The sequence below is a fragment of the Mytilus trossulus genome, chromosome 12 (genome assembly GCF_036588685.1).
Source record: "Mytilus trossulus isolate FHL-02 chromosome 12, PNRI_Mtr1.1.1.hap1, whole genome shotgun sequence".
Lineage (NCBI taxonomy): Eukaryota > Metazoa > Mollusca > Bivalvia > Mytilida > Mytilidae > Mytilus > Mytilus trossulus.
The window spans coordinates 55,830,086-55,840,502 of record NC_086384.1 but is presented as its reverse complement, the minus strand read 5'-3'; the positions used below and the strand labels follow the sequence as shown (position 1 = coordinate 55,840,502).

Here is a 10,417-nt window from a genome sequence, read left to right as displayed (position 1 = left end):
TTTGTTTTAATCTATCTTGCTTAGCTTTTATTCTGCATGTGCTATCTATGTATTAATATATATATTTGCTATCGGTTTGCATGTTTGTGTTGTATGTGTGTCTGATGTTATTACATGTATGTTTTGTTTATTAATATCAGTCGGTTAAAGAGCTCTTAAGAGCTCATGTTCATTGTTATTATGTATATATATGCAACCCGACTTTAAATAAAGATTACTTTACTTTACTTTAGTATACATCTGCATGCTTTCATGCTTTTCATATTGTACATACTTGAAGGTTTTTAGCTGTTCACTCACGCTGGAGTATATGTATACACTCAAATATGAGTCGACTCCTTGACGGGAAGATAGATAGACATATCATGTATATTTTGATTACAAAAAATACAAATCCGAAGAGGGGCCCGATTTCGTCACGCTTCAGTGATTCCCTATATATTTTTTTCTAACTATCATGCATGCATGATTCTACGCGCTATTTCGTGGAAGAAATGATAGCTTAACTTTTCTTTGTTTATGAATTCCAATAGGGGACCGTGACATTTTATAATATATTATTGTAGAAATTTTGTAAAACCATTTTGTAAAGTGGTAAATATCTGAAATATTTATTAACAGTGATTTTAAGTGCACTTATCTGTTACAATAAAAAAATGATTACAACACTCTGATTGGTCTTTATCCTATAATACGAAGCTGAAAATAGTGACCCATTCCAGTTAATTTTAGCGGCTCCGCGTTCCGTTACACCCAGAAAGTGCTCCACCTCACCCACAAACACGACTGATCTTTTTTCATATTGGTGTTTGTATAATGTTTTACCATATTGCTTTCATTTCAAGCTAGGTGGGTAAATATTGGATAACGCCATGAACAGCCGTGATTTAGAAGTACCCAAAAAAAGTAATGTCGTGCAGTTATATAGGTTCTGAAATCTCTCAATCAAGTTGAATCAAGTTGAATATGGGAATTGATCGCTCATAAACAAGTTTTACCCTGTCATATTCTTTATGTTACTCCTGTCCTTGTTTTCTGCCATCTTTTTTCCAAGATCAATCTATACCATTTTGTATCCTCATATATATCCCCTCTTATATATTTTACGCCCTTTAACCCCGCACTTCCTATCTTTATTGGAATTAGATGTCGGTCTATTTATACTCCAAAAATTAACCACAACTTCCTCCATAAATAAAAAGATTTGCATTTGGTTTGTCTGTACCCATAGAAAACTTATTTCAAACGGAATTACACATCTTAAAATTTACCGGCGGTAATATATGTTGTTAACCGAGCCCGTAAATTCAGCCATCATACGATCCGTGTATATACTTATCAATCCTGTAAACCGCTGACTATGCGGTATGGGCTTTGCTCATTGTTGAAGGCCGTACGTGATCTATAGTTGTTAATGTCTGTGTCATTTTGGTCTTTTGTGCCTGTTTTCATAGACACTATATTTTGTTTACGGTGATTGATGAGAGCTAGGCTGCGAAATCCTTTACAAGAGTACGTAAAGTGTTTTTTTGTTAAAATATATATATTTTGTTTATATAGATTAGACCGTTGGTTTTCCCGTTTGAATGGTTTTACACTAGTAATTTTGGGGCCCTTTATAGCTTGTTGTTCGGTGTGAGCCAAGGCTCCGTGTTGTAGGCCGTACTTTAACCTATATATAATGGTTTAATTTTTAAATTGTTATTTGGATGGAGAGTTGTCTCATTGGCACTCACACCACATCTTCCTATATCTATATATTAATTCTTTGATATTTCAAGTTGGGTGTCAAATGACTGGAACAAGATTGACAACTGATCTGAAATCTCAAACCAAACATTCGATGGCAGAAAACTTTACAGTAAGGATGTGCTCACTCCTGAAATGAAAACAATATATAGAGTTGGCCGGCTGCTCATTTTCCCATGCATGATGTTTTCTACAGTTTATGTTCAGGTCTTCATGATTTTTTTAAGTATAGTGATATTTCTATATGAAGTTTACTTCAAAAACAAAATATTCTTAGCTTAAAAAGTCACGGTTTCCTTTGAAAAATGAAATCGTTTGAAAAGTTAGATTAAAGTCTACTTGAAATTTCCTGATGTTTTGTCAAAGGGGGACACATATTCGCCGTTTTTACACATATATATTTTAAACCAAATAACCGGTGCAGTTTTCAAGTGAACAATACTTAATTATTAGATCTATTTCGTGAAAAGCAGACATGTCAAAGGTGTAATGAACAGAAATTTAGGGCAATTAATCAAAGAGTTACAAAGAAATACTTCTTTTTCTTCGATTTTTTTTCATTCAAGAAATTGGCCGAAAATCGTTGTTTGTTTTCGGTCCTTTGCGATAAGTGCCGAACTGATTTTGTCTATGTTTATGAAAAAAAATATCATGATATTTTTTTTTAATAATATAATTTACCGGCATATTTCTTCCATTTCACTCATCATTTGAAGTTTTTACACCTCAAAATCTTTAGTCTTTAGAAGTGTCAACTTGACACTATAATCTCTCTGTAATTTGAATCACACTGGTAAATTTACGTTACTTTTGTATAAAACTCATTGGTACATTTGTATTTATAATGTGGCACTGCAGAAAAAAATATGTAACTGAATAAATAATTAAATAATTAATTACCCAAAAAAAATTAAATTAAAATTGAATAAATAATTAACCCTTTAATATAAAACCTTAACTATCTATTTTGTGAACCTTCCAGTATCTTTAATAAAGACCCCTAACAAATGTTGAATATCTTCTATGTGATGTTTGTAAATATCATTTTCTGTTGTTGCTAACAATACTTCAGATTCAAGTGTTAGTTTTGCTGTTATGAAGTAGAGTGCTGAGCGGAGTTTTTCTCTAGCCTCCTCATAATTTTCACAATCCAGTAAGTAATGGTCAACTGTTTCTACTTGTCCACAGCTGCATTTGTCGATGAGTGCTGGGCATATTGTTGATTTGTAAAAGTTTAAATTGCAATATCCTGTTCTTAGACTAGTAGTTATTCTATATATTTCAGTTGACGGCTTGTCTTTTGGAAGTGTATTTTTTACATTTTGTTGAAAGGCATAATATCTTCTTCTTTTATCACTGGTGTCCCATCGGTTTTGCCATTTTACCATAACACTGTCTTTTGCTCCTTTTTGTATATCTTGTTTTGTAAATAGTGGAATGCTTTGTATTTTTTCTGCCTCCTGTGCTGCTTTTTTAGCTAGTTGGTCTGCTAGTTCATTACCTTGTATGTCAGCGTGTCCAGGGGTCCATTCAATGGAAACAATGATTCCTTCAGATTTAAGTGCCAATATACCAATTTTAATATCATGAATAGTTTTGCCATAATTATCAGATTTCCAATTTAAAGTTAAAATTCCAATTGCTGATTGGCTGTCTGAGAAAATTTGTATGGATTCAGTGTTTTTTCTGTTGTTTGGAATTATAAGAAAATCTATTACTAGCTTGATAGCTACTAATTCCCCTAATAAAATAGATCCTCTATTGGAAACTGGCTGGGTTAACTCCACATGTTCTGTGCTGTTTGATATTAAAATAGCTGCCCCAGCACCACATGGACCTGGATTTCCTTTGCAGGAGCCATCAGTGAAAGCTAATGTTGTATTATTTTTAAGTTGATGTATTTTTTCCAAAATAATATTTTTTCCCTGAAATGCTTGTTCCTCTGATCTAGACTTTGAACTTCCGAGATTGTTCCAATACTCTGGTGGTGATTTTGAGGCTGCTAACCCTCGGAATTCAAATTGAGACTCTATACAGTCAGAATCAATCTCTGTTGCCCTTTTCATGTCTTCAGCCTGTTATAATATTCTTCCAATTGGTGAGATTATTTTTTCAGGTTCATTTATATTTTTCCAATCTTCAAAAATTTGTTTAATAGGGATAGTGATTTTATTTGATTTTATTTTTGCAATTTGTCTGATACCGGCTTCTTCTCTTTTGAGGTCCAGTGGTAGTATTCCTGCTACTACTTCTAAGGCTTCTATACTAGCTGTTGTTGGTTGGTTGAGACATAAGGCTAGTCCTTTTCTTTGAATAGCATTTAATTTATTTATATGGGTGCATGTTGTTGTTGATTTGCCATACACTGCTAGCATATAACATTGTAGATAGCACTATACTTTGATATATTTGTATTAAAATTTTTGTAGATACCTTTGCTATTCCTTTGATGTTTCTGATTATCCCTAAGGATTTTTGTGCTTTTTGCTCAACAGTGTCTATGTGTTTGTTGAAATTACATTTTTCATCTAAAGTAAGGCCCAAAATTTTGGGGTTTGGATTGTATTTTAATTCCTTTCCTTGTAACATTATCTTGATGTTTTCTTTTGTCATACCATTTCTGGAAAATACACAAAATTCTGTTTTTTCTATACTAAGGTTTATTCTCCATTTTGTTGACCATTCATGGATAGAGTTAATATCTTTTTGTAACTCCTTTACTAGTTCATGTTTGTCTTTGCCTGTTTTCCAGATTGTCCCATCATCAGCAAATTTACATTTGTTAGAGGAAATTTTGGCAAAAATATCAATAATAAAGATGTTGAAAAGTAAGGGGGATATTACTGATCCTTGTGGAAGCCCAATTTGAGTTTTAAACCATTGTCCCTGATGCTTGTTTATATTACATCTTGCTTCTCTATCTTTTAAAACATTTTCTATCCACATCCAGATTTTACCTTTTATTCCATATCCATGTAGTTTTGTTAAAAGTCCTTCTCTCCAAATACTATCATAGGCTTTTTCAAGGTCAATCATTAATGCGATAGTACTTTCATCTTTATTAAATCCATTAAAGATGTTTTGAACAAATGTTAATAAAGCATTGTCGGTGGAGCGGAAATGTCGAAAACCTTCTTGTTCTTTATCTAATATAAATTTTGACTCTACATAACCTTCTAACCTTGATGTTACTATTCTCTCCATTAGTTTACCTAGTATATATATATGCTTGTTAAGCTAATTGGACGATATGATGAGGGATTATTGTAGTTTGGTTTACCAATTTTTTTGATGAACTTGACATTTGCTTGTTTCCATGATTTTGGTAAGGAACCTTCATCCCATGATTTGTTCATTATATATAATAAAGTGCTATACAGATTATCATCCCCATTAATAAATAATAATGAAAAGTAATTATCAGGTCCTGGACAAGTTTCATTTTTTAGTCTGTAAACTGCACCAGCCCGCTCATCTTGTTCTATGGCAAAGTTAATATCAATATCATTGTTATCTTCTAAATGTTGTTCTTTATCCTCTGAGATTGAATGATATTTGTCCATAATTTCTGTATAAAATTCTGCATCAAAGGAAATGGGATTTAAGTGTTTTCCCTTGAAGAAAGTTGTTTCTAGTTGTTGACATTTCTCTTCTTCTTTAAAAGTTACATTTCCATTTCCGTCAACAAAAGGAAGTACCATGTTATTATTTTGCTTCTTTGTCATTTTTCTAAATACACTCCATTTGTCCTTGACATTAGATGCTTTTGATAGCTTTTCTGCTAGGTTGTTTCCCCATTCCTCTTGGGCCAAATCCTTTACTTTGTTGAAATTAATTTCTGCTTGTTTAAGATTTTCAAAATTATTTGGAGTACTTTTAACTTTGAATTTACGTTGTGCTTGATTAAGGCTTTTTTTACTATCTTTTACGGCGTCATCCCACCAAACCGGGTGCCTATGAGCAAAGAACTTTTTTTTTCTCAATTTTTGGAATTGACTCTTCCATGCATTCCATAATTTCCTTTTCAAATCTGTTATACAAATCTTGTACATACCTTTTCCTCTCTATCAAATATAAAATGTTGGAATTTTTCTTTTGTTGATTCTTTCCATTTTTTCCAATCTGCTTTTTTTAAGTTCCAGGTTTCCTCCATTTCTTCTATTTCAACATTTTCTTCACTTTGGATGTTTAAGTATACAGCAATATGGTCAGATTGTACAGTTTCATGAGTAAGGGTTATGCAGTCTGAGACAGACTGTATATTTTTTGTGAGACAAGTACTATGTCAATTACACTTGAACTATTTCTTCTAGTATATTGTCCATCATTTGTACATATTAAATTTGAAGTTGTCATACAGTTTTCCAATAGTTTACCATGTGAATTTTCCTTAGGATTATTCCATTCCATACTTTTTGCGTTTAAGTCACCTAATAAAATTAGATTTTTCAATTTTTCTTTTTTAACAACATTACAAAGTTCCTCCATTAATTTAGGTTTTTCTGGTGGAACATATGGGACCCAAATATTAAATGTTTTATTTGATCTATCTTTTACCTCTATACACACCATTTCTATTGAATCAAGTTCATATTCAGGCTTTCTTATAGTAACAAAATTTAATGTTGGTTTGATGAAGATGGCAGATCCTCCTCCAGTTTTGTCTTTTCGTGATGAAGAATAAACTTTCCAGTCTTTGAAATGTATTGGCGAGTTTGGTTTTTCAAAAGTTTCATTTACACATAGTATCTCAATATTGTATTTTTCTACTATGTCATGTAATCCAAATGCAGTTTTAAATGACTGAGCGTTTATAAAGAGAATTTTCATTTTGTACTTAGTCTGACTGATTAATTCTGTTATCGTTAACACATTGGAGAAATTTTGGACACTTTGATGATGAAGGTTTATGATTTCCTGAGCAATTTGGACATTTAGAGCTTTTGATACAATGTTTCTCTGTACAATTCTCTTGTCCACAGTTATAGCATCTTCTGGGAAGTGTACATTTGACTTGGCTATGACCAAAACGATGACAGTTATAGCAACGAGTAATCTTATTGACACGCTTTCTTTCCACAAAAACTTCTTTCTTTCCATCAACAAGCTTGAATAATCCTAGATTTATTGCTTTTTGTAGATCACCTTCTGATTTAAACTTAATTTTTGCTATTGACATACAAATTTTTGTGTCCCAATACCTCAATTGAACGTGGCGATGTTCATCAACCCAATATATCCAATCTTTAAGGTAAGTATCTTGCTTCTGTTCCATCTTGATGTTGACTAGATGTTGTGATGGTAAATATGGATCATCAGTGGCTTTAGGTGTTGTCATCGATAACGTTTGAACATATGGTCTGAAATTTTTATATTTGATTTTGACTCAAACTTTTCCCTGAGTTCAAGCATGAGTTCATAAAACGGCGAAATTGTGTTCCCGGTGCCCCACTCTATCAAAAATGTAGAAAGTTAAAGTTCAAATAAAGTTTTTAAATAAAAGATTGTTTCTACTATAATGACTCTATAATAAACCTTACACATGCATGCATGCGTACTGTAAATTGTTTACAATGTGTTTATAATTCTGATCTTTTCATTAATTTTCACTTCGCAAAAATATATTTGAAATTTCGATCGAAATTGTGCGCAGGCGTATACTATTGGTCGCCATTTGTATGAAACGTGCGAAAAGAAGACAACGATGTTATAGAAGATCTTTGTTGTTGTTTGACAATAAACATTTTGCCTGAATAAATAATAAAGCAAACCAAACACATTCATATCCATAGGCACAACTGTAAGTCTGGTAGCAGCGCCTTGTTTAGGATTAACGCACTGAAAAGTTCGATATAAAAATAAATTATCTCCCTTGCCTCAAAAATATTGAAAGTCCCCCTGTTCAGATCGGCTATTTACAGGGGGAAAAACTCATAACATACTGATAATGCAAAACAATTACTTAACGACAGATTTGAAATGAAAAAGTTAAAATCTCATAATAGGCACTAAATAATCATCTTGTGAGGCGGTAAACAAATTCCAAACAAAAAAGGGGGGACATTTGTATCTTAATTTTTGATCAATAATTTAACAGAAATGAAGAGAAAACATATAGATCGTTTTTATTTGGATTGTTTTTTCTGTAAATTTAAAATTGCTGTTTTTTATTTTGACTTTTGACAGTTATACTTTTAAATGTATCTGTTTATTTGGCAATCATACCACAGCTGTTTAGTTTATTTTATTGGTAAGAGGAAAAATAGATGAGTGGTTTTGTTGAGCAACTTAGGGCATTGTCAAGTATATGTATCATGCATTAGACCAGCAATAATTTTTTTTTATATTTAAATCAAATAACAAGCTAATGTGATTTATCATTTTTTTTTAATTATTTAATTTATTTAAAGCATTTCACATTTTATGCAAATATATAAATTAGGGCTGTCAAGAAAACTAACAACCTAATTAATATATAATTATATATCGGTTCTATTGTATATAATTATGAGGTAGTTGGTGAAATTAAAAAAAAAGGGGGGCATGGATTATACAAACAACTTTACATTAATTGAAAGATATAGATATAAACTTTTTTGCGTTGTTTCAAATTACTGCTTACTGCAGCTACATGTACCAACAACACATTTTTATTTTTCTGTATTTTCCAGTGGTGGATCCAGCCATTTTAAAAAGGGGGGGTTCCCAACCCAGGATAAAAAAAAGGGGGGGGTATGTGTGTTCCAGCTATATGTCCCCATTCAAATGCATTGATCAGCAAAAAAAAAAAGAAAAAGGGGGGGTCCAACCCCCAGACCTCCCCCTCCTCCCTAGATCTGCCAAGGTTTTCTTTGTAACATTTGTAGGTAAGGCTTTATTTTTTGGCCACCATATGAAAAAAATGTAGATGAAGTACATGATATAAGAGCATGCACAAATCTTTGAAAAAATAATTTGAAACCATGTGTGTAATATTTTTTCCTGGGTAGGCTGCTTTTTTGGTTAGGTAGGTAGACAACAACAAACAATTTATTTTATTTTTGCTCAACATTGGATTGTCAGTGTACAAATGTATCTATTCAAAGCACTTCTATTAGGGTGTGTTAAAGTAGTCATTCACATACATGGATGTGCAAAGACATTTTACAATTATCAGTAAATGACATTTCAAATCTCATGATTTCATCTGCTGGTATTTGAAGTACAAATTTTAAGCATCTTCAAATCACAAATAGTTAAAATAATGTGATATTGTGAAATAAAAAAAATATGTCTTTCAACTTAAATCATGCATGTCATACTAGACTCAACCAAATCTGTAGAACTTCAATAAAAAAAAAATCATATGGCTTTTGTCAAGCCATCAACAGTGTGTTGCACCCAGGGGGAATAGCCATCCTTCATTCTGTTAGCATTTTACAGCAGCATTTAAAGAAATTCAATCTTTTGTTAAAGATATTTGGAACATCAATGACTGCTGATAGATATAGGAAGATGTGGTATGAGTGCCAATGAGACAACTCATTCCAAAGTATCAATGTAAAATAAGTAAAGCATATAGATCAAAGAACAGCCTTTAACATGGAGCTAGGCTCACAATGAACAGGAAACTATGAAGGGGAAAATTATCTTTAATGTAAATTAATATTAATTCTATTTATAGACATATTAGTAAAATTGATATGATGCATCAATAATTAATTAAATTATAATGGTAAAAACTATTTCTATAAATTTCAGATTTAACAATGACTTAGAGGGATTAACAATCAACAGCCAAGATGGAGGGTGGTGTTGCCACTATGCCTATGGGCAGACCATTCCAACCAAGCAATTACCAATATATGCCACCCAAGCCAAATCATCAACAACTGCAGAAGCCGCCTAGTTACCAACAGCCACAACAGAATGCCACCCCACAACCACCGGGTGGTGTTGATCCAAGTAAAGACCCGAATCAAGCTGCTGCAGGGCAGGTAGTTATGTTTGACGGTAAACGGATGAGGAAAGCAGTACACAGGAAAACAGTGGATTATAATTCTGCAGTGATTAAATATATAGAGGTATATATATATATTAATGAATTATTGCTATCTCTAATATTTGTTTAGAAATAAGATAATGTGGTAAGATTACCAAGAAAAGCTTTCCACCATAGATCAAATGATGTAAACATTTGCCAATAGAGGTTACCTTCAAATATGAGCAAAACCCATATGAATACACAATACTGGACAGGACAAATGAATAACATTTTAAGCAAGAAAACTAACAAAACATTTTATCATTGAAAAAAATTTATATCATATACTGTGGATTCCTTTATTTTGGTGGGTGCCAATTTTCGTGGATTGAAGAAAAGTTACATGTTCGTGGATATTTATTTTCGTGGTTTTGACGAAGTTTGCATACAAGCCTATAGAAAATTTGTTATTCGTTAAACATTTAATTTCGTGGTTAGGCTCTACCCACGAAAATTGGTATCCAACGAATAATAATGAATTCACAGTAGGTAAAACTTGTTTTAAATGTATAAAACATACAGTTGCAAGGTGATTTAGTTGAAAAGCACTGAGTATTTCACTGAATATTGTTAAACTGGGATTGCTAGTGATATATTGAATAAAAAAAAAACATGTTTGGAAATTTATTGTACACTTAGAGATGT

At 32.1% G+C, this 10,417-nt stretch overlaps 3 protein-coding genes across 4 annotated transcripts in view; 1 reads left to right on the top strand and 2 right to left on the bottom strand.

The window, feature by feature from the left end:
• Window positions 1-2,711: 2,711 nt before the first annotated feature.
• On the bottom strand, window positions 2,712-4,953 carry LOC134692604 (uncharacterized). Its single transcript, XM_063553062.1, has 2 exons — window positions 4,269-4,953; window positions 2,712-3,619 (listed from the first exon to the last, which is right to left on the bottom strand). Exons 1-2 carry the CDS (start codon window positions 4,951-4,953, stop codon window positions 2,712-2,714), a joined length of 1,593 nt encoding a protein of 530 aa, XP_063409132.1.
• An 8-nt stretch (window positions 4,954-4,961) lies between these two features.
• LOC134692603 (uncharacterized) lies at window positions 4,962-6,579 on the bottom strand. Its single transcript, XM_063553061.1, has 2 exons — window positions 6,043-6,579; window positions 4,962-5,813 (listed from the first exon to the last, which is right to left on the bottom strand). The coding sequence occupies exons 1-2, from the start codon at window positions 6,577-6,579 to the stop codon at window positions 4,962-4,964; spliced, it is 1,389 nt and encodes a 462-aa protein (XP_063409131.1).
• An 828-nt stretch (window positions 6,580-7,407) lies between these two features.
• Window positions 7,408-10,417, top strand: part of LOC134692888 (pre-mRNA 3' end processing protein WDR33-like) — a 29,442-nt gene continuing 26,432 nt past the window's right edge. The window contains exons 1-2 of one of the 2 annotated variants that reach the window (XM_063553507.1): window positions 7,408-7,594; window positions 9,490-9,812. In XM_063553507.1, the coding sequence (XP_063409577.1) occupies window positions 9,531-9,812 (282 nt within the window). In that variant the 5' untranslated portion in view covers window positions 7,408-7,594; window positions 9,490-9,530. The remainder of the gene's footprint in view (window positions 7,595-9,489; window positions 9,813-10,417) is intronic. The other variant, XM_063553506.1, reaches the window with a different exon arrangement.